At 35.4% G+C, this 27,480-nt stretch overlaps 4 protein-coding genes across 4 annotated transcripts; 2 read left to right on the top strand and 2 right to left on the bottom strand.

Annotated features, from left to right (window-relative positions):
• On the top strand, positions 3,197-7,980 carry LOC18597960 (auxin response factor 18). Its single transcript, XM_007027274.2, has 4 exons — positions 3,197-4,096; positions 4,196-5,376; positions 6,377-7,296; positions 7,416-7,980. Exons 2-4 carry the CDS (start codon positions 4,258-4,260, stop codon positions 7,504-7,506), a joined length of 2,130 nt encoding a protein of 709 aa, XP_007027336.2. The 5' UTR covers positions 3,197-4,096; positions 4,196-4,257; the 3' UTR covers positions 7,507-7,980.
• LOC18597959 (CASP-like protein 5A1) lies at positions 13,347-16,093 on the top strand. The gene is made up of 3 exons (XM_007027273.2): positions 13,347-13,941; positions 14,821-14,953; positions 15,691-16,093. Exons 1-3 carry the CDS (start codon positions 13,730-13,732, stop codon positions 15,880-15,882), a joined length of 537 nt encoding a protein of 178 aa, XP_007027335.1. The 5' UTR covers positions 13,347-13,729; the 3' UTR covers positions 15,883-16,093.
• LOC18597957 lies at positions 19,086-21,711 on the bottom strand. The gene is made up of 4 exons (XM_007027271.2): positions 21,376-21,711; positions 21,108-21,219; positions 20,024-20,092; positions 19,086-19,591 (listed from the first exon to the last, which is right to left on the bottom strand). Exons 1-4 carry the CDS (start codon positions 21,501-21,503, stop codon positions 19,511-19,513), a joined length of 390 nt encoding a protein of 129 aa, XP_007027333.2. The 5' UTR covers positions 21,504-21,711; the 3' UTR covers positions 19,086-19,510.
• Positions 25,191-26,264, bottom strand: LOC18597956. Its single transcript, XM_018120769.1, has one exon. It carries the CDS (start codon positions 26,005-26,007, stop codon positions 25,486-25,488), a length of 522 nt encoding a protein of 173 aa, XP_017976258.1. The 5' UTR covers positions 26,008-26,264; the 3' UTR covers positions 25,191-25,485.

Below are 27,480 nucleotides of genomic sequence, written 5' to 3'. Positions count from 1 at the left end.
ATCATTAATCTTCGGAGTTGTTGCTAAAAGTTGTGGAACAATTACTGGCAGGATCATTTATACTGCTGGGGCGGGATTCATCTACCAGGAAATTCATGTCTTAACAGATGACTCATGTATAGTAGAAGAATGAAATCTTTCTCTTTAAACTTTATTTCACTGACTGTACCCATGAAAGAAAAGGGGGGGAATGTATATTTTATTTTAGTTGCAGGTCATATGTTCATCATCATCTTCTTCTTCACTTTTACATTAAATTTTGATGATTGGTGACCTTAACTAATCAACCATCCCAATTAAAAACAGCACATTAATTAACAACAAAACTTTGAAAAAGTATGTTGCTCAGCATTTGCAGTGCAAGTGTTCAGTTCTCCAGCCTGTTTTGTGACTTTATGATCTTTTTGATTGTTGCAAACAGGGAAGTTGGTTAGGTCATGATGCCGCCTTAATTAGCTTCTCAAAGCTGAACTTAATTAGCCTGGACACAAGCTATCTTAATTAGCTCAACTTTGTTTGAGATAACTTCCTAACTTTATATATATTACTCAGCTCAGTAATCAGATAGTTAAATTAGTTAAGCAGGACTTCAAGGATTGACATTAATGTTCACACTGTTTACATTGCTGAAAAGTACTAATTATGAGAAACCTCTTGCAAAGAGAGATTTCCAGCATCATAGCCCATGGACCTTAAGCTAACTCCTTTCCCTTCTTTAAGCCGAGCAACTTGCAGAACAGTAACAGAAGAACACGATGGCAATTATGAGACTTGGTGTAATCTGCAATATCTTGAGTATTGGTACGTGTTCAAGCTGCCGTGAAGGCCCCAACCCACCACAAAAAAAGGAGCATATCGTCTCGGTTTAGCTTGATCCCTGAACTTTGAAACTGTTTAATTTGCCAAACCTACTATTTTCTAGCTCACCTTGGCCATTTTAGGGTTAGCAGCAGGATAACAGGATAAGCTCCTCAGCCTCAGTGGCAGCCGTTAATGGTGCACATTATTGAAGACTTTAAGGCCATTGAGCTGTCTTTGTATGTTTTATCTGTAACAGAAAACTGACCAGATTTATGTTTTATCATGCTTTGGAACTTGCTTCTTTTCTGATTTTTGCTGTATGCTGTATAATGCTGCTTACAGGCTATCACTATGCCTGAAGCATAAATAAGGATCATTTTCACTTCTGATCTAACGGGCTTGTAGCTCTCCAAGTTATGGCATAATTTGATTAGACTTAAATGCTGCAGGGAAATTAGTGTGTAGAGGGTCAAATATCACCAAAAAAAATGTTACACAAAATTTATTTGGAATGTTTTTCTTTTAAAGTTTTAATTATTTTAAAGTATATATACCATATATTAGCCCTGGAATTTTAGGATAAACTCGATGGGTTCTAGAATTACACTTGACTCAGTTCTCCTCCCCAAATGGGGTACCTCTGAGTGGAAAGTCTCCTTAATATTTCTCCTTTCGGTTTCCTCTGAGCTGCCACTCCTGGGGGTGAGCGTTCGAGGAACAAGAAGTATTGTTTTTCTTGGTTAGCTGCGAACTACACGCGCTGCAAACTAGTGGCGTGGGAGAGGTTATGATTTTTATGCTTTTTGTTGTCAAAGAAAGTGGCAAAATACCCAAGAAAAGCTTTTCGGTTTTAAGTGTTGGTAAAGTCTCAAGACTTAACTGACTTCACTGCTCAAAGATAACAGAAAAGGAAGGCAAAGTCTCCCCGCAGGCTTCCCCATCACCCGACCAACAGGAATTAGGTACTCTAATCTCAGCCCCACGCGCCTCCAAATACGGAAACTATTCCCACAATCAAACTTGAGTTAAACAAGTTTACCGCCCCCATCCCAAATTTGGCCATTTAATCAATGGAAAATATATTTTGTTAATAGGTAAAAAAAAAACAGCCATATAAATGAATACATTTTCCACTCAAAAAATTAAATTCAAATTTTATTTAACCGAAAAAATCTTTTCCCTTCAGACCCGCGTGATCTCTTTACTTACAGTAACGTAAAATTAATTTTAATTTTACATTGTTTCATATAATTTATATTTGATTAATCTAATTGTTATATTTCATACTCTATTCACATAAATAATGCATGTCAAATTTTAAATTAATTAAAACTATTTAATTATTTATTTGATATAATAATTTTTTTACTGTTAAATATATGTTAAAAAATAATATTCTCAATTCATGAGATAAAAATATCGAATTGACTTATAACTTTACATGCATAATAAATACGAGTAAATTGTTAAATTCAATTATTATTTTATTAAAATATTAATAGTACATGGAAATTATAAAAAATATAAGATTAATTAGTTTTATATCTCAAACAATTGTGATTATAATTCTCCATATATTAAATAAATATATTTATTGTGAGTAATTGTCAGCAAAACCAGTTACTAACACAAAATTGTTAAAACCTTTGCTTGCAATAAGTGTAGCGTGTAAGCACTCGCGTCAAGAGAGAGTGAGCAAAGAGCAGAAAGCAAATACATCCTCAAAAAGGAAGTGAAACAAGTCGAGGTTAACCAAAACAAAGGTACACTCAAACACTAGTTGACTAAGGACTTGGAATCCCCATCAACCACGGTTAACTTGTCTTGTTATTGGTTAACGACTGCCTTGCTTTTAGACTTCAATTTGCACAAAAAAAAACGAAGAAAAAGAAGTATTAATTACAATTATTTTATTCTTTTAAATGTAATTTATTAAAATATATAAACATATATCACGATAAGGAAAAGGAAACCCACACTTTCATTAATGAAACAAATAATATAACCTATTTGTTTATGCAGAGAGAGAATTAGTAAATCAATAAATTAATGAGAATTATTAAACAATATGAGTCTCATAATAATAAAGAAAATGAAATATGGATAGGTTCCTTAAAGATCTTTGTTGTTTTGCTGGCTTCTTAAGATACACATACACTTCCTTCAGATCCGAAGAAAATGCTAATAACATAATTAATAACAATAATAATAAAGGAAATTGCACATCTACTTCTTAATTTCTAAAGGTAGAAAAAGAAGTTGTTCAATGGGCACTATAATTACCGGGGAGTAAGTACTAGACAAGTTGATATTTTTGTTTTTTGGGTTTTTATTTTTTATTTTTAATAATTTTGGGTGTTAAAAAGGGTGTTCTGTTCTTTTAGTGTGTGCTTTTTGGACTCTTGCATGATCCAAAAAGGTGCTCTCTTTATATTCTTCCCTTCTTTTCTCTCTCTTTCTTCTTCTCCTCCTTCTTTGTGTGCTAATGGCTTTTTTATCTGCTTCTGTGTCGGCTAACGAGGGTAATTCTTGATTGAATCTTTGAAAGAAAGACACCCAAAGAAAGATTCATCACTGTCTTTTTTTTTTTTTCGTTATGTTTTTTCTTTTTTAATCCTAGTTATCCTTTTTGGGTCTTTATAGGAGGAGAATTTGGAGGAGTTTTTGTTTACAGAGACTTTGTGTGTAGTTAGTTACTGAGAGTTTGAGGTTTTTTCTTTTATGGGCTCAAAGAGAGTGTAAGAAAAGCAGAGACTTTTTCTGTCTGTGTTTCTGTGTCTGGGTTTTCCTTGTTTTTGTGGATCTTAATTTTGGAAGTAGTAGAAGTTTTGACAGTGAACTCAAAACTTGGTGAATTGAACAGTGGTTTTCTTTCTTGTGGAGATAAAGTGATTTAGTCTCTGATCTTTGTACAAGAAACAAGCAAAGAGGAAGCGTTTTTTTTTTTTGCTTTAATATTTTGTTCAATTATAGCGTATCGTAGAAGCAGATTTTGGTGTTAAAAGCTGTTAAAGAGAGGCAAAAAAAAAAAAAACTGTTTAAATTGGAGGAAGATATAGTTTTGGGGGGCTTTGAATATTATTTAGTGATGAAGCTTTAGCTGTATTGAGAGAAAAGATGGAGCTTTTTGGAATCTGAAGTTGGCTCTCTAATGTTGAGGTTCTGTGGAATTACAAAATTTTGTTTTGAATTCTCTTTCTGGTGAGGATCAAAAGAAGATCCTCACTGGATATTTTGTTGGACGTGGCAAAAAATTCTTAATCACAGTTTCCCTTGATCATACATGCTTTACAAGGTAACAATTTCAATTTTATCACTTTATTTATGATTCCTTTTCTTTTCTCTTTTTTGTTGAATTTCATGTGTAATTCTGGGTTTTTGTCTGTTTTTACAGCATTTACTTAGAGAGAAGAGAAAACGAAATATTTTACTGTTGCAATCATTGTTTTGATTGAGATGATTACGTTTATGGACTCAAAAGAGAAACTGAAGGAGATGGAGAAGTGCTTGGATTCTCAGCTATGGCATGCCTGTGCTGGAGGAATGGTTCAGATGCCTTCAGTTAACGCCAAAGTCTTTTACTTTCCTCAAGGCCATGCTGAGCACGCTTGTGGCCCTGTTGATTTCAGGAACTGCCCTCGAATACCGGCTTATGTACTCTGCAGAGTCGCTTCTGTTAAGTTCATGGCTGATCCTGAGACTGATGAGGTTTTCGCGAAAATTGGGCTGATCCCGGTTAGTACTAATGATCCTGATTTTGAAGATGATGGAATTGGAAGCATTCATGGGAATGAAACACAGGAAAAGCCGGCATCTTTTGCTAAGACATTGACTCAGTCAGATGCAAACAATGGTGGTGGTTTTTCTGTTCCAAGGTATTGTGCTGAGACGATATTTCCAAGATTGGATTACTCTGCCGATCCCCCCGTTCAGACTATTCTTGCAAAGGATGTCCACGGGGAGACCTGGAAATTTAGGCATATATATAGAGGGACGCCAAGGAGACATCTTTTGACTACGGGATGGAGCACTTTTGTGAACCATAAGAAGCTTGTGGCTGGGGATTCGATTGTGTTTTTAAGGGCGGAGAATGGGGATCTTTGCATTGGTATACGAAGGGCGAAAAGGTGCATTGGAGGAGGGCCTGAGTCTTCATCTGGGTGGAACGCTACTGGTGGAAATTGTGTGGTGCCATATGGAGGGTTTTCAGCGTTTCTGAGGGAAGATGAGAGCAAGTTGATGAGAAATGGCAGTACTAATGGGCTTAACTCAAATAGTAATTTGATGGGGAAGAGAAAAGTTAGGCCTGAACAAGTTATTGAAGCTGCAACTCTTGCTGCCAACGGGCAGCCATTTGAGGTTGTTTACTACCCCAGGGCGAGTACGCCCGAGTTTTGTGTGAAGGCCTCTTTGGTGAAAGCAGCATTACAGATCCGGTGGTGCTCGGGGATGAGATTTAAAATGGCCTTTGAAACAGAGGATTCTTCACGGATTAGTTGGTTCATGGGCACTATATCTTCTGTTCAAGTTGCTGATCCCCTCCGCTGGGCTGACTCACCTTGGAGGCTTCTTCAGGTACTCTCATCTTTCTTAATTTCAACTCTTCTTTTGGTTTCTTGAAGGATGTAAGTGATCGTTCATGTGTATGTTCCTTTCTGTTGAATTCAAAGAAATCTCTCTCACTCTTGTTAAAATTTTCTGATTTTCCCTGGTGCTATTAGCCCATGTATCTGTTTCCTAATTTTAGGTACTTCCTAGAGACTGCTATGTATGGACCATCGATATCAAAGTACATATTGAACCCACCATAACCAATTTGGTTCTCTTGACTGCTAATTGTGTTTCTGTATGGTTTCTCCATTACGTTCAGTTGTCAGATGACTGCAACCTTATGTTGTTGATGACCATGGTTTGAAATTGCAATTCCTCGCTGTTTGTAGGCCAACTTCCTTCTGTTCTCTGATTGATTAGGTCATAAATTGCCAATTTATGTGGAATGGTATGTCTGATACGTTAGTGATTATGTATCTTGTGCTACAAACTGATATGACAGATGTCATTGACCAGCAATGATGGTTTTGCTTGCTCACTGCATTTTTATATGAATGTGTATTGAAAGATGTGTAAATTGTTGACAAATTCTCTCTGAAAGAGTAGGATCTCTTCATGAAATGCCTCTTGTAATGACGTGAGTGAATAATTTATGCAAATATGTCTTGCCATTTTAAATTATTTTTATGTTCCAAGTGCCAAATTCGTGATGTTGTTCTTTGACTTTGTTGAATGTTTATGAAGATTATGTTCAACTGCGGTAATCTCAGTTGATTTTCTTTAAAACAAAAAAAAAATGAAGAGAAAAACATGAACAACTCATTGCACAGCATATTATGACACACTAATAATAGGGGCATGATTGAATTCCATTATTTAGATTCCATGAAGGGACACCTGGAATATGATCTTGGATCACTTTTCTCATGTAATTCATTAGCTTGTGAACTTTTTGTTGTTTTCCACAATCCAATTGATTTCTTTTCCTTCAATTGTTCTTATGTGCTCAAGTTTTGTCTTGCAGGTTACATGGGACGAGCCGGATTTGCTTCAAAATGTAAAACGTGTCAGTCCTTGGCTGGTGGAATTGGTTTCGAACATGCCCGCGATTCATCTATCTCCCTTTTCACCACCAAGGAAGAAGTTGAGACTGCCACAACACCCAGATTTCCCCCTTGACAGTCAACTTCCAATGCCAACATTTTCAGGCAACCTTCTTGGGCCCAGCAGCCCCTTTGGGTGTCTACCCGACCACACTCCTGCTGGCATGCAGGGAGCCAGGCATGCTTATTATGGTCTATCTTTATCGGATCTCCACCTCAAAAAACTGCAGTCAGGTCTCTTTCCGGCTGGTTTCCCACCACCTGATCATGCTGCTACACCCAATAGGACCTCCAATGGTGGCCCAATCATTCAAAAGCCTAGCATGAGTGAGAATGTTTCTTGTGTGCTAACTATGGCCCATTCTACCCAGAATTGTAAGAAAACTGATGATGCAAAGACGCCCCAGCTTGTACTTTTTGGTCAGCCAATTCTTACAGAGCAGCAGATCTCTCTCAGCTGCTCTGCTGATACAGTCTCGCCAGTTCTTACTGGAAATAGTTCATCAGAAGGGAATGTAGATAAGATGGCAAATTTTTCTGATGGTTCTGGATCTGCACTTCATCAACAAGGCCTGCCAGAGCGCTCATCCTGTGAAGGTTTCCCATGGTATAAGGATAATCGCCAAGAAGCTGAAACTAACTTGGAGACTGGTCACTGTAAAGTTTTTATGGAAGCAGAGGACGTAGGTCGAACACTTGACCTTTCATTCCTGGGTTCTTATGATGAATTGTACAGAAAGCTGGCAGACATGTTTGGTATAGAAAATTCTGAGACTCTGAGCCATGTGCTCTATCGGGATGTTACAGGTGCAGTCAAACACATAGGAGATGAACCATTCAGGTAAAACTCCTTTATCTTACTACATCTATTTGCTCCTTTTGTTACAAATATCCTTCTTATAATAGCAAGGTGTCATGTTCATTGGATGACATAATGAGCAATTTTTGTTGCCATTGCAGTGACTTCATGAAAACTGCAAGGAGATTGACAATTCTAATGGATTCAAGCAGCGACAACATAGGAGAGTATAAAGGAAGAAACAAACACTGAATTTCAACTTGTACAGCTAGTTGCTCAAATCCTTTATTCTCGTGCTGACTTATTCACCCTTTTTGAAGTTGTAGGAGGAGCTGCTTCAGTCCAAGTTCTGGACTTCCAACCTTTAATCTTCCCTTACTCTTGTTTTTCTTCATTGTTTTGAAGGGATATGTTGATTTTGAAGCTTTATTTTCAAGGTCATAGTTCATTAAAAATTTTTGTTGGTATATTGTTCTTTTAGGTTCCTGGTTTCATAGGCAGCTGGTTCCTACAAGTACCAAGTCAATTTGTAGGACATGGTCTGTGTGTATTAGAGGGTTTTTTTCCCCCTTTTTCCCTTTTTCCTCTCTTTGGGAATTGATTGAAGTCCTGTTAGAAGCAAAGTTCAAGCACATCCCCCTGGTCCCTTCTGTACTTGATTTCTTAATAACTATTAATTGTACAATACAAAGGTTTTCCTGTTATTATAAAGGCTGATTTCCCTTACCCTTTGCAAAAGCAACAAGGCTGAATATTTCTATTACAATCTCAAAGTAACAGAAGTTTATTTATTAAACAAACTAATAAATAAGAATCTGGAACAAGCACCAACACTGCTTTGAAACTTGGAAAGCTATTCTTAGACTCTTTTACCAATCTGCTGATATTTAATAAGCTTCCATTAAAGCAGCACATGTGAAAGTAGCCATTACCAAATGAAAAGACACTAAACAGTAATTCAATGCACCACGTTTTCTTGCCTCCTCCTCCTGCTCCTCTACTAGTTCCTAATCCCCATTTCCTTGTTTCCATTTGTCAAAATCTGTCCTGACTAATTGAACAAAACCAGAATTTCTATCTCTTGTTGGATGCATTTGGAAAACAAATTGTTCCGTGTATGAATCAAAAACATTTTAACAGGGAGAAGGAAGTTGGTTGTTAAAGGTCTAATCAGAAAACATATGTTGGGAGTTGACTATATTACTTGGATGATGAGGTTTGTTAAGGTGAATCAGATGTTTCACACGACAACAGATTCCCACAGATTATCAACAGGGATTCTTAGCTAATTAGTCACTGCCATCTGTTTAATCCCAAAGTTTTTTAGAGGCAGAAGTCACCTCCATCACATGATCATGCATCCAAGATTTATTAATACTGCATGCTCACTTGCTAAACATAAATAAATCTCAATTTGGTTCAATTAAATAAGCTTATAATTGAAAGCAAAATAAATGTCCCATCCTGATGCCGCAAGTGTGGGGGATTGTAGTATTAAGTTATATTCAAACCTTGGGATTGCAAAAGGGAGTTTGTCGAACACAGAGTCAACAGATTAAGAGAAGGAGAAAACGGAGGGGCTGGTAAGCACAAGGGGAGAAAAAATTTGAAGGGAGAACACATATTCTCAAATCTCAATCACGGCCGCACGTGTGAGAGAGAAAGCCGGGGGGAGAGGACCCACGTCGGGTGGAAAAAGAAAACCAAAAGAGTTTTTAGTTTTTAGCTAAAGCTTAATATTGTTAATGGATTCACGTGTGGCCAACGTCAGCTGAGCGTTGCATGTGTTGCGGCGTTTCGATGACCGGGCTTGTTGCCTGTTCTTGTTTCACCTTCCGTTCCTCCTTTGACTGCGGTTTTCCCGGCTATTTTGCTTTCTTGTTTTATTTTATTTTTCAATGAAATGGGTTAAGGGAGAATGAGATGGAGGATTCATGGGGTATGATGATCATGAATGGGCAGAGCCGGAAAAAGGTTGCAATTTTTTACAGTCAGAGAGTCACACCGACAGACAATAGAAGAACCCGGGACATAAGCAATCCTTAGCGAGCGACCGGACCAGACCAGATCCTTAGTTGGATCATGTGAAAGTCCTGAAACCGTTTCATCAACGTTTTCTCTCACTTTTCCTCATCTAGGAACTTGTTCCAAACATCCAACCTCATTAACCTCGTGTTCCCTTATAGAAGAAACGAATCCATTTCTTTTAACATAAAATTAAGATGTAACATGCATTGCAAATATCTCTAAAATCAGATAATTTGGTCATTCCAAATAAGAGTCTGGCATGCAATTTGATTAAAATATGCAGTTTTCTCACATTTTCGACAGTATCGAGAAGAAGTCACTTATGTTCCAACTGATTGAACTATTAACACATTTTATTTGATAAAAGTTAATGCAAAACAGTAAATTAAACAAATAATTAGAGTGAATATCTAAATATTTAATTTATTGATTGATACTCGATCATTTCTTTCTAGCTTCAACTGATAGCTAGAGTGAAGAGGAAACCAAGCAGTCAACATAACTGATAACCCAATGGTCAAAACAGACAAAAGAGGGAGAGAAGAAAAGAGGGAGACAAAAACCATTTCCAAAGCCTTGTTTTTGTTAGTAAAGACTAAAGAGGTAGAAGGGCTAAATTAAGGCTTTGTTTTCAGTTCCCACATTTTCCCACCAAAGTAAGCAATAGTTTTCAACCTAGAAGATAAACAAAACCCCCTCCCTATATAAATAAAATAAACAACATTATTGGTTGTCTAGTAGAACGGTACAACCTCCGCCCCCTAGTGTTTACTTTTGGCTTTAGAATTACGTCAAGAAACTGTCAGTTATCAAACACTGAAAGAAAAGAAAAGGAAAGGGGGAAAAGAAAGGGCAGTTGCAGTGAAAGATCCAAGTCACGGGAAAAAGGGGCCAGGGTACATGAGGGACAAGTACGTCATTAGCATTGAATGAGCATGGTTAATTTGTCTGCAACTCTTGACTTTTTCTTGGCCTTTTTTTAAAAATTATTTTGGCTTAATGCACGCTTTGAAAAACAAGGAAAAAACACTGTTTAGGGCAAGTAATAAATTCCGAAAAGCCAATTCGTATTCTTTACGTGGGCAACTAGAAGAGATCTGTAAATTAAATGCCTGTGTAGTCTTTTATAAGGAAGCAGTGAAATCATCCCAAAGTTTTTATGGAAGAGATATTGATTGTTGCTGTTATTCTGTGAAGAAAATGAAGTGACTTTTGATGTCGGGGACTGGTTGTCACTACTGTTAATTAATTTGAAGCTTTTAGGAAGGTTTTTTTCTTTCTTTTTGCATTAAATACCCATTAAAGCAGTTAAATGAATGGTAATAATGTTTTCCCATGCATGATTTGTTTTCATTTGCCTTTCACGTGGCTTCAATTTTTTATTTTTCCACCAATTACTTCATTGCTGTCATGGTTTTTTGCTTATGTAGTAGTATTTTGTTGACTATTATTTAAGGAAACTTTTCACTGATATTTAAAATAATATTTTTGTGTTAAATATAATAATTTATAATTAATGTGATGCTTTTTATTATACAATATGAAAATATTACAATTTTGTAATATTAAAAAAAGAAAGCACCCAATTCAGGAGTCAGGACTTACAAGGCAAACAATCAAATAAGAAATTAAAAAAAAATAAAAATAAAAGAAAAGGGGCCCTTTGTTGATAGAAGTCACTGTCAAAAGTCCTTGCTATTTCTTTTTATTTTTTACCACTGGAAAAAAAAAAAAGAAGGGGGTCACCTCTTGAAACGACAGAGATTCGGGTGGAGATGACATGGCAACTGCCACGAACCCGTGCGGTGGTCCCCACGGTTAAACCAGGCTTCCTTTTTTTTTTTGGCTTTGTTGTTGTTATTGTGGTGTTGATTGTAACTGAATTAACCAACATCCATCCAAATGTATGACTGCGACTGACACGTAGACCGACCCCTGATTTTGACGTGTCGCTGTAATTTCAACGCGTGACACGACAACTGCGTCCCTCCTTTTTGTGTTTTTAATGGCTTTGCGTATCACGCTGGGAACAACACTGTCCATGGTTTAAAAAACTCTCATCAATGGGCTGGCTAATGATGGACCAATCTAAGCCCAAGATTAGTAGGGTGTCAAACTTGTCGATATCCTCATCAATGGCGTCTTTCAAAACTGTTGGTACTTTAATTGAGAGCAAAAAAGGGGGCCTGGGGGCGTAAAAGGTTGGGTGGCAAACTGGCAAAGCCCGGTTACCAATAAAATTCTGATGCATCGTCAGACCCATCAAGAGAGAAGTGAGCGAGGAGTTACACTCAAAGTCCTTTTTGCATTGTCTTGGAGAGCTCCAGTCATCAGACAGTGTACGCGGCTCCCACCCTAAAGCTTAACAATTATCCACAAGAAATATTCCCCAAGCTCAGCTGTCAGCACACTGGGGGGAAGTAGGAAGGCCAGTTCTACAAGTTAGTCGCAATGGTCTCACTTTTCTCAATGAGTTTTAAGATCCATAGCAGCTTGTAGGAGGACCACTCTATCATCCATCGATATATGAAAAAGAAAAACAAAAAACACAAGTCCAGCAACTGCATGCTAATAATGCAGCTGGTAGCCATTTCTGCTGCATTGGACCAGGAGGTAGTTAAAGATTTTGGCAACTCATAGCAGGAACATTGGTCACCATTTGGCATTTGGCTCCGTATTCCATTATTAGTTTGACTTTCGGGGTAATGGCTCATTTCCATAAAAGAAAAAAACAAAGCATCACTATTGTTCAATAACATAAAAAAAATTAAATATGTAAATAAGTTTTCTAACTGTATCAAAAAAATCAATTTAATTTCTATTCTTTTATTACGTTTAAATAAGTTCTAAATTTTTATTTTGAATCAAGTAAGTCTCTCACACAAATTGTTGACTAACTTCCGTTAATCAACAGTAAATAAACAATTTTTTGTACTATGTCATCTTTCACGTGACATATTAATATATCATCTTTATGACGTCAATGTTACATGATAAATGAAGTGACATAAAAAATTATTGATTAAGAATTGAGATTTTCCTCTTTTACCCAACCAATAATTTTTGAACATTTAAAAAAAAAACTCAATTTCAATTCAATAATTTTTTATATCATGTCATTTATCATATAGTAGTGACGTTATCAAAATGACACTTTAATATGCATATTTACAAATGAAAGAGAGATAACTTACCCCGCCCATTGGGCCAAATCGTATTTACTTACTATAGCAAAGGCAAGCTCTACTATGAAGCCCTTGATAGTTTTCCTCAAGGTGCCAGCCCACAAAATGTCCTGGTGCCAGCCCGAAAGATCCAACAGTCATGTTCATGATTGAGGGTACGGGGAGGCACCCAGTTTCAGGATAAGGAAGGTTTTCCACCAGTTCAAACCAGGCTTATTTTCGCTGGGAACAGTACGTATTGGATTCCTGCTATGTGGCGTTTAGGGGCTCTTATGGCGATGGTCCTGATGGATCGGTAGTGGGCTGAGTGTGGTTTGTCACCCTGTTGAACTATTGCTTTGGTTGGCCATTAGGCCTGGTTGCTCTTAGTCCTTTTATTGCGATCCTTCGGCCTGAGATCACTTGCTCGTTTTATTATGTAAATGTGAATTTGGAGCTGTGTGGTTATGCCATTGATTTTCTGTGCTATCGATTCTTATAGAGATCAGCAAGTAAGCTTCAAAGACTGTATACTCCTTCCAAATTTTGAATTTGGGGATGAAGTTGGTGAAACCATGATTGTAAATCGTTAGTTATCTAATTGTTAAGGTGTTCAACAAGCAAGCTTACTTGCTGATGAAAGTCCATATTTTGGTTGTTCTTTTAGCAAAGATCCAATTTCAATGGCATAATTCCCTGTTCTGTGTTTGCCCGTGAACAACAAAAACAGTGTTCTAGAAATCCTCTCAACTAGAAGAACAAGGTCATATACTCTAAACAAAACCAAATCCACAGTAATCAACAAGGTCTACAGTAATAGTAAAAGAATAAAAATGGTGAAAAAGTAAATCATTTTGTAGCAGCATCTGGTGAGGAGGGGGGGGGGGGGAGGGGGGGGAAAGAGAAAGTGCCTTGCTTGATGATCCCCATTTGCAAGTTGCCGGCCAAAAGTAAGCATATGTCCCCCGAATTTTGAGTTTTGGTTAGAGATCAATGCCGGTCTCATCAGGTCAGTACATCAAGACTAGGCCCCACTGTTCATGAAACTAACGGCTCAGATTCAACAGTGTACCATCCAGCATTGACTTTTTAACTAAAGTCAGTTAATGAGAGCTCAGCGGTTCAACACAGACGGGGAACTCGACCCACTTTCCCCTTCCAAGTTTCAATTCACTCTGTTAAAAAAGAAAAATTAGAGATTTTTTTTCCTTCCAATTCAATAAGACTCCCAACTTTCGATAAAAGGGAAGGAGAACTGGACTGAGAATAAGAGAAAGAAAGCAATGAACGCGAGCCGTCCGGCGGTGCACCCGGTGGAGGCTCCACCGCTTACGGACGCGGCGGTGCACCATCCTAGAGTGAGGATGAAGGACGTCCAAGGCATGCCTGGGACTAAAGGCGGCCTTTTTCTGCGTCTTTCCCAGTTCATGTTTGCCATCATTTCTGTCTCTGTAATGGCCACCACCAATGATTTCCGCTCCGCCACCGCTTTTTGGTATTTACCCTTCTTATCATTTCCCCTTCGGACTCCAATGTTTCAATCTTTTTTTGTTTTGGCTGGTTGCGTTTTATGTTGAATTGATTAATCAGTGAGGCTTTCTAGTATGGCTATGAGTTGTGACATTTCTTAGTGTAAATTCCAGTTTTCATTTTTTATGCAAACACCCAATAGAGTGTACAAAGTTGAGCTAAATGGAGTTAAAGTCAAATTTGTTGGTCTTGATCACATGAGATTACTAGTATAATCATTTTTTAGTTATAAAACCAACTACAAGTTTCTTAGTTTTAAGCTTGTCTACAGAACTCTGATCTTTCAAGCTGACATATGGGGAATTGTTATGTTTGGATTGTTTACGGAGAAATGTTTCGTGTGAGATGTCTGTTTGTTTGCCATAACGTCTATGTTTGTAAGACTTACACTTTTTCTATAATACATTTGAAGAAATGGCAAGACTTTGATGATCAATGTAGTTGTTCCACATTCTTCAATCTTTTGATGCTCTATACTAGTAAAATGCTGTAGTTTAGCATATTTCCTGTGGTGGTTAAACTATTTGATCTTTGAATCTCTCCAACAAAGTGGATAGCTTTCAACAGGTGGTGACAACTCCGAATTAATTCTACTATGTTAGTTATTTTCTTTCATTTGTGCTCTCGGTTAGCTTCAGTTACCAGTGTGTGTACGGTCAGTGAAAATGTGCCAAAGGTAAGGCCTATGCTTAAGTGTGTGACAAAACTACACCAGTTTTTGGTTTATAAGCTGAGATTACGAAACAGTTTCAGCATTTTTTTTTTGTCTTTTAGATATACAATGATAATTTCATGATTTTCATCTTGTTTGTAATGTGGATTTGTCATGCTTTTAATGCATCAGCTACCTCGTTCTTGCTGTTGGGTTGCAAAGTTTGTGGAGCCTGTCCCTGGCATTTGTTGACATATATGCCCTTTTGGTGAAACGAAGCCTGCGGAACAACATAGTAATCCGTTTGTTCACCATTGGCGATGGGGTAAGAAGCTCTTGACCAGGCATACAAAGTCTGCAGCAAAGCATACGATTAGATTATTGTTTTGTTTGCCATATATTTACTGATTTAACTCTAGGATACTTGTAGGGTTGTTATCGTTCCATCCTTACATAAATTTTAATGTCATTACCTGAAGTTGAGTTTCAGTTAATGGGAGCTATGTTATGGTTTTGTTAACCAATGTTGGGCTTAGACTTTTTTCACTACATTGACTATGCAGGTTGATTTTATACACACACAAGGCTTATTACTGTTCTTTAGGGTTAAAGCTATTATAATAGGTGCTGGAGATTATATTCATTCTTGGAATTTTGCCTTTCCTGTTTGTGGACAGAAATCTTTTAAAAGAGAATAAAGAATCTAATGCTTTAAACCATTAAAGAAAGAGACCCTTATTTGGTATTCCCAGGAAAACTGTCATTTAAGCCTTGCTGATGTACATTTCATTAAGTACTAGCTATTCTGGTTTTGCAAATAAAGTTTCCAGCTAATTTTGAAAACATTTTCTCCTCTGCTTTTGGCAACATAGGTATATAGAAATGGATAATTGACACTGTTTGTCACATTTATTTTTCTCAATGTACATGCTAGTATGCCATTGCACAATCTGTGAGGGGTAGCTTTGGGTGCTGGAGGTGGGGATTTTAGTTGTTGCCTTAACTGGGAATGGGATTTACTTCATTTGATAGTTGAAAATAACTAGTGATGTTTTGGTGCAGATCACTTCAACCCTTACATTTGCTGCTGCTTGTGCATCTGCTGGTATCACAGTCCTGATTGGTAATGATCTTGATAAATGTGCCATGAACCACTGCACTAAGTTTGAGACTGCTACAGCAATGGCTTTTATTAGCTGGTTTGCCATGTCACCATCCTTTCTGTTGAATTTCTGGTCATTGGCATCCCAGTGATGATTGTATACAAAGTCCACCAGTGGAGTTTGTACGTTGTAGTGTTGTGCAGCCTTTTCAATCTGTTCTATTGTTGATTGCACCAACAGTGTATATATCCATTTTTGCTAGGGTTCCTAAGGGTTTTTTTTTTTTAATTTTGAATACAATTTTTATATCTTGGAGGGAGAAACCATTAAATTATAAATTACTTAGCATTGCTTCCCCCTTTTCTCTCAAACCCTAGTGCTTATTAGCTGCTGATCATGGATTTCCTATTTCAACGGATAGTGATTTTTCTTATCCTGCCTTGGCTGATAGTCCCAGTACTAGCTCTTCAAACATTGGAATCATTTTTTTGCTCGGAAAGCCTAACTTTGGAATGTTTTGATGAAGCAAACTGAAGGGATTAACTCGAAGTAAACAGGTTGCTCAACCCCCAAGCTAAGGAAAGATGTGCAGAACCCAACAGGGCCACGACGGATCACCGACAGGATTTTAATCCATGATTACTTGCGTTAAGACAAATGAACTTACTAAATGAGCCAACTCTTTATTGGTACCTTTCAAACCCATTTACTCTAAAAATCCTATATGAACAAACCATGGGATAGGAGGTGCTGATACAAGTTTCCATGGTACATCTTTCGTTCCTTGCTGTCATAAAAATGACTGGGTTTCAAAGCATTAATCAGAAAGTGGTGTCTGCCTTTTGTTTTGGATGGTTTCTGCAGTACACACTTTACACGCTTATGGAATATCCGCCATGGTTATTCTTTCACATGATATTGATAATAAGTAAAGGAAATCACGTGGTCGGTTATATTCTTCATGCTCATTGTTGAACATAAAACAGGTTTTAGATTAATCCTAGAATTGAGTCTAAGGGACAACATGTGTCATATGAGAAGTCAGCAAATGTAGTCTCATTGTCTATATATGTGATCAATCATAGTTCACGATTTGCATGTTTCTTGAATTCTTTTGGTTTGTATCAGCTTCTTCTTTGACCTCGAAATTCTAGAATTGAAGTTTCCCCATTTCGTGGGGATGAAAAAGCTTGAGTTTCACACTACAGAGATATGAAAGGATAGAACTCCAGCACTAGAAAACAAGAAAGGAATCAACTGAATATCACAGTTTTTATTAATATCAACTGACAGCCAATATTGTTGTTTAGATCAATCAATCAAAAACCATGAACTTCAACTTGCAAAAAGATAAACTACCCTAAGAGGGCAGAGAAGTCCTCTTATGTAATATTCATCAGTCTTTTCAGTTCAGTGGCGGCAGACATGGGAAGTTGTTGCAGTTAATAAGGTGTTATTCTCTTGTTATTTTGGCAAGTGATTCATTCTCTTTTTCAGTTGGCCCTTTCTTACTTATTTCCAGGAGTGGTAACCTCCCTCTCTCTGTCAGACTGAAAGCTTTGACATATGATTTGTCTTCACAAGGATTTCGTTTGGCTGCTTATAGAGGAATATAAAAATGGTGGCAAAATAACGGTCTCTCCTCTTCTTTTCATTATCTAATATAGAAAGGCGGTTGGTAACGGCCATATATCAGATTCTTGAAAAGGCAACAAATTTTTCATGTTAATGGCAAAGCTCTCAGCCGCCTATATATATATCAAGCTCTTTTACCTCATTCTTGTAACATTTTATCATTGAGTATTTGATAATGTCTACGGAAGAAGAAGAAGAGAACAGGCTATACCAGTGTATAAGGAAGTATCAAAAGATTGTAAAGCAGGTATCTTCAATGTCAATTGCTAATGGCTTAAAGGGGATTAGGCACCACCATTTGCAGACATGCTACATATGGTTTTACTCTTAATCTTAGCTGAAAGGCTAAGAAAGGCAAAGCATAGTTACACTTTTCTGTTTTGATATATGATCATTGTTAAATGTGGAAACAAGTTGATTTACTCGTGGGGTTTTTTTTGCAGTTTGATGAGCTTGTTGAGATGATGGATGTTAGAGCCAGACCACCAAAGCGACGAAGGGTAATTTATTTATGTCCTTCAAGTAGTTTCTTTTTACAATGAGACTTCTCTTTACCAATCACCTGTTAACTTCAGATAGAAGGAAGAATGATTAGTATTATGTGCATTCATGTTCCTTGCACAGTATTGTCTCCCACATAATTGCAGAAAAGTAAAATCACATCTCTTGGTACATCAAATCCGCAGCATGGCCTTGACATGAAACAACAAGAAGCAAGTTTTCTTTCGAACGAGATATTTAAGACTATTATCCATCATTTTTTGCTATGGTTTCTGCCTTGATTTTCCTCGATGACTGATGCAGTATTGATTTTTTTGTAGAACGCTAGAGGGAGCAGCGGTTCAATTGACCCTCCCTCTGCAAATCAACCTGACAATGGGGAAGCATTTGTGCAGACCATAACAAGATTTCTCCATGAACTGAAATCTAACCCTACAACAGATCCTGATTCTTCGACAAGCACCCGTGATCGAGAATAGCCCCCCACTTAGTTGAGCGATGACTGTTGCTTAACATGATCAGAAGTCATCAAGTTTAGGAATGACTGACGTTTTAACAAGCTATCTTGGCTGTATTAACAAGTCATCTAGTTGTCTTAACAAGGTAGGAGAAAGATACCATATATGCTGCATTGGTATAATCTCCATCTTATACTGCTTGCTACTAATTGCTAAGAACAGCAACAATTACTGCCCATGAATGCCAATTATTAGACCAGACCTCTATCTGTGTGCTATAATATTGTACTTTGCTTCGATATGTAAAATGAAAATTTGCTCTAAATTCAGAGTTAATCTTCCGTTAGTAAGAGGCTTGGCTGCCTGGCTCAATCCGACGACTATGTCACCATGTCACCAGGACTGTACTCGATATATTATGAGAAAGTTTGCTTTAAAATCGGTATTAATCTTCTTTTCAAACTCCTTGTAAGGACTTGAAATAAAAACTTTCCAACCAATCCTTATCATTGCTTGCAGTTTTCAGTTGCAGAAAAGCATTTCTCTCGTGCCTTTCCTTGTTAGTCTCTTTCGACAATGGATGTTTCTTTTCCCTTTGTTTTTCATACCTTTGAATATGGGCATGCCATGTTGGACAAGATTAGCGACTGGTGGAAGAAAAGCAATAAGTCTAGGGACTGTTTCGCAAAGAAACATCTGTTACAGCCACTCGGGCTTAGCATGGAAAGAGTCCAAAACAGAGATGGCAAATAAAGAAAACTAATGCAAATCTGTTAGAAAAGAGATTTTCTCCAGAAAATTAATCAAAAGCTGTCAGGTAACCAATCTCATAGTCTCTCAAGAAATAAATGAAAATACAAAAACAGGTATACCCTTTTTCTTCCCCTAATAAAAGGAAAACGATAGACTTCGTTTTTCCTGGTCTTCACCCATCTTCTGAGGAAAGAAAGAGAATTTTCCTATATTCAAAGGTATGGCCACTCCTCAAACCTAAAACATGAAAATTTTATGCCTAAATTATGCATTGGGATAGAACAACTTCAAAGTCTATCTTGATATGTGAATAACCCTGGAAGCTGCAGATTCCTTGGCGAAAACTGGACCACTGAAGCACTTTGTTGGCAAGCAATGAGGTCAGGTGATATTGTGCTCAACCCAAATATCAACAAATTTTTGTCCGTTTCTCTATTCTGAGTGACACCTCCGTATCTCAGCCTCGAGCTCATTTTTTAACATTTCCACCTGCTTGAGTAAAGCAGCATTTTCCTGTTTACATTGCAATTTGTCAAAAAAATAGCAAAAATTCATAACTGAAAGAGCTTGTAAGTTACATTTACTACCAAAGGAATTCTACAATCTTTGATGAAATACAGGCACAAAAAGCGACTGAAAGCATATTTGAGGCATTCTTTTAGTCTTCAAGTCCAACATTTTAAGTAACAATAACAACGGGTGTTTGACAAAGTTTCAGGGACTGATAAGTGATAAAGAAAGTCGGTCTAATGTTCATTTTAGTTTACCACACCAAAGGCATGATAAACAGCCTTTCCAGTAAAATCATGATTAAATGACTTCAATTTTCTAGCATTTCCTACGAGGAAGGATATGGAGAATGAAAAATAAAACATAGAGGGTGCTGATCATAAGAACAAAATATTTCAAGGAGAAAGAAACAACTTTAAGCACCAAAGAAGTCACCTTTTGCAGCATTGCCAGTTTTTCATTAGAGCTAGTAGAATCTTCCTTCTTCTCAGTAGACTCCTTAATCTGTGAAAAGGACACATACTCTATCAGTTCCGAAGAGGTGACAAGCTCAAATTTAGCATCCTGTATGCTGTTTAGGATTAAAAAAGATAGTAATTGAAAAAGCTTCATTGCTCCAGCATGCGTATCAACTTAAAAAATCGCCTGTTTTAGAAACTTGCCAATCAGAAATACGTAATACCTTGCCTTGTGTAAGTTCCGACAGTATGACTGTTCAGTATGCTTATCTTTACCAATTCTTGGTAAATTTACTTATCAATTTTTAATTAGTCATTTTCGACATAAAGCAGAGAAAAATTCTGATCAAATTGTCATGCAGAACAATACTTTGATTTGATATGTGCTCCAGAGTTTTTCAGCAACTATGCAAAACATAAGCAATGCATGTGACCAGAATCACCTCACCAGACTAATGAACTGCCTGCAAGTTAGAACTTAATGCTCCATTGAAATTAGAATATTCCTAATAAAGCATGAATTGCTACCACAAGAAATTTCTCTTAAAACAGGAAATGTGGCAAGAAACAAGCTCCCGATTATAGCATTTTAAATAATTTATTAAGTCAAAATTTTAGCAGAAAGTCACATGCAAAGCATTTGCTTGAAATCCTTACAAACACTAGGCAGATAAGGTAGTTCTCCAGCTTCATATACTAGTCATAACTGCCGAATGTAACAAGCTCCAGATTTCAGCCTTTTAAGCAGGAATGTCACTAGAGATTTTTCTTACAACAGGAAGGCAAGATAAATCCTCCAGTTTCATATGTGAATCAAAACTGCTACTTGAGCCTTTTACGTCGTCTGTAAGATCAACTACATTCACTCTCTCAACACTCTCTTGCAACTCTATGTGAATAATTTTGGTTTAACCCTGTTAATCTTTTCCAGAAAAGATGTTATGAAAGAAGAGCAAATTTGCAATCTTCCAAATTGACTAAAATCAAGACCACCAATGCTAAATCTAGTTATGATCCACATTTAATAAGAAAATGAAAATGCCAACAAGAAATCAGCATACCTCTTCTAGTTCCTTGGCACACTTTGAAGCCTTATCTGCCTCCTCATCAAATCTCAGCCTCCACTCTGCAGATTCATCCATTGCCTCTCTGTTTGCAATATCAAACTGTCTCCTTCTCTCCAGAAAATGAAAACCATCATTTTAATGACAAATTAAGCAGAAAATTGAAAAACCCAGAATTCAAAACAAGCTAAATTTAATCAAAAACCAAGATTTTTCAGAAGATGAAGAAGAAAAACCCAGAAAAATTTGAGGGTAAAAAGCCAACCTTAGCAACTCAGCATCATCAGAAGAGTCAGAGTAATCAATTGTCCAAAGCCTGAAATAAACTGCCACTCCTAAAAAGATAGCCACCGCTAATCCCACCAATATTCTCCTTCTCTCCCTTCCAACCATTTTTCGGCTTTTCCCCCTCCTTTCTTTTTTTGGCTGTAGAACTCTCTTTTCTCTTGAACTGTTGATTTCTTTACTATTTTCTCTGTTCTAGCAGAATTTAACGTGTCTACTTCACTTTCAAAGTCTTTTGTATGGTTGTTTGCTTTGTGAACAAAGACAACATCGGCGTTACGGACAACGTAGGTACCATACACTTGGTTCGGATGAGGCTGCGTTTTCTGTATAATTCATAAAAGAATTTTCATTTCCAATTAATGAATTTTTCTGCCGACAGAGATATTGTTCAAAGTTCAATTGATCATCATAAACATTATTTTTCTTACATAAAGCTGAAAACAATCAACGACCACTTGGAGATTTACTCTGAAATATTTGTTTAGTCTATCAGTACCATCTTTCTTTTTATATAAAATTACAAATAGCAATTACAATTTTAAAAGAAAATAATACTTAGAAAAATCATTTTGACTATGTATACAAATTAAAACGAATTTTCATTCGTTTACCGTATTCAATTAATTTTTTATATTTTTATTTTAAATTAAATAAATTTTTATAATTAATAGTTGATTATTTATAATTAATCAAAACATTTATTATCAATTTTATGTTATATGTTGTTAATATGATATGTTAGCATATTATATGATATAATGACATGATTACGTGATACTTTCACTCCTCATATCAACACTAAGTAAGCACAACAAATGAAAAGTGGTGTTTTGATAAATATCAAAATACAAAAACTTTAATTCAACACAATAGAAAAATAATGATTTATTTAAATATTTTAAAATAATTTAAGAGTTTTTCAAAATATTATATCTTTAAACAAAGTGATGTCTTTTGACAAAATTATATATTTGTCTTTAAAAAAGATAATAATTGATTTTCAAACATAAAATAATAAATGGTGAAACAATATTTATGGGATACCTAAGTCACAATCTTATCTTATAAAATAAAAATGAAAAAAAGTTATCTTATATATCAACAGTAAAATTTTTAAATTTAAAAAACAAAATTAAAGGATTAACATGTATTTTAGTAAATTAGATTTACGAAACTTATGGTATCTTATCTTATAAATTCAAATTAAAAACAATCAAAGTAACAAAAAATTAAATTCCTAAATTTTGAAAGCTAAGGTTTCATCTAAAAACAACTACCTATTCACTCGGCTGAACTTTAGTTGGGCTTAACTTTTCAAGCACGACAGAAGCTTCATGTCTGCCATGTCTTGCTCTTTAGCTTGGGGCCTTAAGCTGTAGGTTTAGGTTTCTTGTCTAGTTATTGTTTAAACAAAAGTGATCTTTAGTATTTTATAATATAATATGATTATATGTAATATGATTGTTAAAAAAATAATATTATAATATTTAATATATAAATAAGATAATTATTTTAATATAGAAAAGATAATATTATAGTATTTGATTTACAAGTATTTTGTTAAAAAAATAATATTAATTTTTAAAGTTATCTTTATTTATTAAAATACATATTTAATATACTTATATTTTTATTATTAATTTTTAAATAATATATCTCTTAAATATAATTTCAATGTTATATATTTTATTTTTATTTTTTATTATAATCTTATATATTTTATTTTTATTTTTTAATATAATTTCTTATATTATATACTTTATTTTAATTTTTTTCCTTTAAAAGATAATATAAATTTTATTAACTGTCACCATCCACTGTCCAACAAAGAATAACTAGTGAGAATAACAAAGAGATGTGTCTCAAAATCTATATAAAAAATAAATTATGATATTGTAAAATATTTTTAAATAATAACAAAGTTAAAGAATAAAAATATTTTTAATAATATTATAAAGTGTAATACAATCTAATTGTATTGAGTTTATACTGCAATCACATTACATCTATCGATTGTAACGTGATTGCATTTCTATTTTCCATTATGATAGGTTATTGCAAAACAAATACTCTAATGTAATTTAATTAGAAACATTATAAAAAATGCATTACCAATTCCCACGTACCAAACAAGATCAAAGAGTTTGTATTCAAGTATTTGCCTTTCTAACACCGGATTAAACTTCATAATTACTCTTAAATGATCAATTTCAATGATTAGCATTTCTTTTCTAATTTGAGAAGGAAGAAATCAAACTTTAATTTTGAATAAAAAGAAAGTCACACATCATTTACTAAATTAAATGTTAGAAAGCATTCCACCTTTGGAGAGAGAATTACGTCGTTATCCTTTTGAATTTGTTATTATTGAATTGTCATGTTTAAATGGTTGGAGGTTGAATTTTTTAAAACACTTTAATTAACTGGCAGAGTTGATAGGCCCCCTAGAAGAGCACCCACTTCTCATTTTTCAAGGCCATAATTCATGGCCGAGGGGCCAAACCTATCAATAAAATAATAATAAAAATGAAAGAATACAACCATTCAAGCCTTTGTTGCTAATCAAACCTTTCACAGGTGACTTTGGGCAAACTTCCCTTTCAATTAATGCCATTATCTTCTTTCTTTTCCAGCATATTTTCACCTTATCATTTAACCATGAAAAAATACTAACATAGGCCGCTTTTGGTGGTCCAAGAGACTTGAACACAAGAAGAAGAAATAAAAACAAGGGGTGTAAATCAGGCAGCGGCTGCTTGTTTGATGATTTAATACTGCCCAACAATTTTAATTGGCAGTTTTTGTTATTCTAGGATGAGCCAATGATGATAGAGTAGAATAATTGATCTGTTGGGTGCAATAACTAAGTCAAAAGAGGTACCTTCTTTTTGGGTTTCTCTTCTTTGCTTTGTTAGAATTGTAGGTTTAAGGCAGGAACTGTGTTCTTATTGGACTCACAGGTATCAAACATTTGTTCTCCAAACTTACTAGTTCAGAAACAGAGTTGTCAAACTTGAACTAAAAGTACCAATGGCATGGCCAATTGAATGTTGGGGCTATTGGTGAAAAACTGAGAGCCAATCATGCTGATATGGATTTTTTTATTGAATGGAAACCTGATGATGACATTCATGACCAACTTTTTTCTCTTTCTTTTTTGTGAAATGGGAATTGCATAGTGTATTTATGGCAACATCTTTCTTTTCTTACGATAGCTGTATTCCATTTTTGTAAATCATATGTGTTTCATCTCTTTTTTACTGTCTGATTAGTTTTGTTTAAGATTAATTAAAATATTTTTTATTAAATTTAAAAAGAGATAATACAATGAGCTCCATTGATTTTTCTTTCCTTTTTTTATTAATGCCATCAGATGTATTACCTTTTTTTTTTTTTTATAATTGAAGGAGAAGAATTCAAACTTTACCCTTTAGACAAGAAGATTATACACCAATTAATGAGCAAAATATTCTGATGCATTATATGTATTACTTGCTATTGACATCAAGCCATAAAATATTTCCTTTTTTAGTTCATGTTACAGCTTATAAAACAAACAAGAAAAAGAAAAAAAAAATTCAAAAGGCTAGGTTTGTCATTGCAGAGATGGAAATGGACAATAAATTTTTACTTTAGAGGGTTGTTCTAGCTCCCCTGTTGCTTTCGTGCCAACCACCATTTCAATAAGTCCACATCACCTTCCTTAATTTAATTTCCTCTGTTTACTGCTCTTCTTCAAATTCAGTTTTCCCTAATAAGCAAAAATACCCAGAAAAGAAGAAGAAGAAAATGTTGGCAATCTAAACTAAAAGTAAATTATCATTGAGATCTGCTAACAATCTTAAAGTCTTGAATAATTACATCATGCAAAACAACAGAACAAAACAGATCCTCTGATGAACCTCAAAACCCAGAAAATCAGAGGATATAAGTTAACATAATCTCACCAAGAAATAAAAAAAAAAAAACAAGAGAAAAATATAGATATGGCAATCAAAAAATTTGCCAACTAACTCTATCAAATTCTTGGTCTGAAAAAAAAAAAAGAAAAGAAAAAGAATTCAACCTGATGTTTCTGTTCCTTGGGCTAATCTTCGAACCCTGTTTTTTTCCAGATGGCATTCCTTACACGACGCAGGTCTCTTCCTTTCAAAGTCCTCCCGATTCCTTCATGAACAGAAAACGAAGCGCCTCTTCTCCTAGCCAAATATTCATGAGGAGGAACCCTTCCGTCATGATCATGGTCGACGTCGTCGTCATCGTCCTCAACATCTTCGTCACTCTTGCCATGTTCCCGGTATTCATCTTTAAGAATCTTGGACCAGTCAGGGATGTTGACTGGCAATGAAGCTGAGGCCATTTGGCTCCTACGATCGCTTACCTCCATCTTTCTCAACAGTTTCTTAGACGAAGTTCGTGAAGTTGGCAATGGTTTTTTGGCATCCAGGGTGGTTGTTGTTGATTCATTAGAATTCCATACATCTGCTTCATCGAACTCCAAATGGTTGTGATGATCAGAAGAAGGGTGGTTGACATTTCCATCATCAAGTTCCATGGTTGGGTAGATATAGCTTGGTTTTGAACCAAAAAAGATCTTCCTTGATGCCATTTCGAAGAAAGGAAAATCAAAGTAAAAGCTTTTAAGTAAGTTGATGGGGGGTTGTTGCAAGAAGAAGAAAGGATGAAAATGTTGGGCCTGTCCTGTGTTTGCTTTGTTCTTTGCCTTCTTCTTTGCTGTAATTGTTGATCATCTTGCATTTTTATAGTGGTGTAGTGGATAAGCTCTCTTTTTCCCAGGCAAATCAAGTTACTAAAATACAAATAGGGAAAGATAACCATGCCTGCATCTTCACGAGCTACCTATGGTCTCCTCCACTTGATTTTCTCATTAATTGGTTTGATTTGATTTCAAGTACAATTCGCGTGTGATTCATGAGTAGTGTATGTTTCTCTGCAGTGTTACTGAATTATAACTTATTACCTTATTAAAAGTTTGAATAATTTAATACATTTTAGCATTTAATTTAATGCTCAGTGCATGCATTTCCCTATTCAAAAAGAAAATTCTGAATCATTATAAGAAATAAATATTTTATTTTAATCAATTTCGATTAGACAATAAAAGAATCAAACAAAAATATTTTTGTAAACAAATCATGGAGCAATTGAAAAGGGTGTTCAATTTAACCGGACTCAACTGTTTGTATGTGATAATTACTCACACTTAAAATTCCTAAATTACCGTGGAAGGACACGTTGGGAACTATCAAAAAAAGTTTGAAGAGTTACTGATTTTCAGAGCACGAAATGACACGTAAGATAAATGTTTTGGGTGGGACCGTACATTGAATAATTGATAGTGGATAAAGAATTTATCCAATCAGACCAACCAGGAGACATGTGGACCAATCAGGCCGCCCCTTTAATCACTGCAATTTCATAGGACTGTACACACGCTTTCAGTGGACTGCAAGTCCAGAAGCGTGGGGTCCACTTTCCATCTCCGTTAATTAAAAAGATCTGAACGTCCATATCTTGACACGTCATTTATGGCAATTTTTTTCCTATCCTGGAATTTTCGCGAGGTCTTTTATTTTTGTCGCGATGTGCAAGTGACGTGGCAAGTCACGACAACGAGGTGACCCATGATGCACACGTGTCATTAGGTAGCTATATGATATTGAAGGTTATTAAGTTTAAAAGATGTTTAGCTAGAAAATAAAAGGAAATATTACAAAATTTGAAAAAAAGGATTAATTCGAATAGCTTCAGTTTGAGAATTTAAATATTTAACTTTTAAAATTTGTTAAGTCATTATTTTTTTTATTTTCACATGATATTTTACAAAATTCTTAAATTATTTTTAAAAAATTTAAATAAATATTTATTTTTATTATATTCAATTAAATTCATGTATTTTACATTTTTGAATTTGGATTTTCATAAACAATGGAGTAAGTTTTCCTTTTTTTTCAAAAGATGTTAATTATTAAATCATCATATCTTCATCTTCTAGAAAAATAAAAATTTTCAAGGGAAGAGAGGTTATTAAACTATTTTAATCATGAATTGTGTTGTCAAC

This window comes from Theobroma cacao, chromosome 5 (assembly GCF_000208745.1).
Source record: "Theobroma cacao cultivar B97-61/B2 chromosome 5, Criollo_cocoa_genome_V2, whole genome shotgun sequence".
NCBI lineage: Eukaryota > Viridiplantae > Streptophyta > Magnoliopsida > Malvales > Malvaceae > Theobroma > Theobroma cacao.
The sequence above is the reverse complement of the archived record's forward strand: the minus strand, read 5'-3'. Positions and strand labels throughout refer to the sequence as shown.

Coding starts and splice junctions, on each gene's coding strand:
- LOC18597960 (XM_007027274.2), top strand. CDS start 4,258: ATGATTACGTTTATGGACTCAAAAGAGAAACTGAAGGAGATGGAGAAG. Junction 5,377..6,376: donor CACCTTGGAGGCTTCTTCAG/GTACTCTCATCT, acceptor TTTGTCTTGCAG/GTTACATGGGACGAGCCGGA. Junction 7,297..7,415: donor ATAGGAGATGAACCATTCAG/GTAAAACTCCTT, acceptor TTGCCATTGCAG/TGACTTCATGAAAACTGCAA.
- LOC18597959 (XM_007027273.2), top strand. CDS start 13,730: ATGAACGCGAGCCGTCCGGCGGTGCACCCGGTGGAGGCTCCACCGCTT. Junction 13,942..14,820: donor CGCTCCGCCACCGCTTTTTG/GTATTTACCCTT, acceptor TTAATGCATCAG/CTACCTCGTTCTTGCTGTTG. Junction 14,954..15,690: donor TGTTCACCATTGGCGATGGG/GTAAGAAGCTCT, acceptor GTTTTGGTGCAG/ATCACTTCAACCCTTACATT.
- LOC18597957 (XM_007027271.2), bottom strand. CDS start 21,503: ATGGTTGGAAGGGAGAGAAGGAGAATATTGGTGGGATTAGCGGTGGCT. Junction 21,220..21,375: donor GATGATGCTGAGTTGCTAAG/GTTGGCTTTTTA, acceptor TCTGGAGAGAAG/GAGACAGTTTGATATTGCAA. Junction 19,592..20,023: donor AACTGGCAATGCTGCAAAAG/GTGACTTCTTTG, acceptor CAATGTAAACAG/GAAAATGCTGCTTTACTCAA.
- LOC18597956 (XM_018120769.1), bottom strand. CDS start 26,007: ATGGCATCAAGGAAGATCTTTTTTGGTTCAAAACCAAGCTATATCTAC.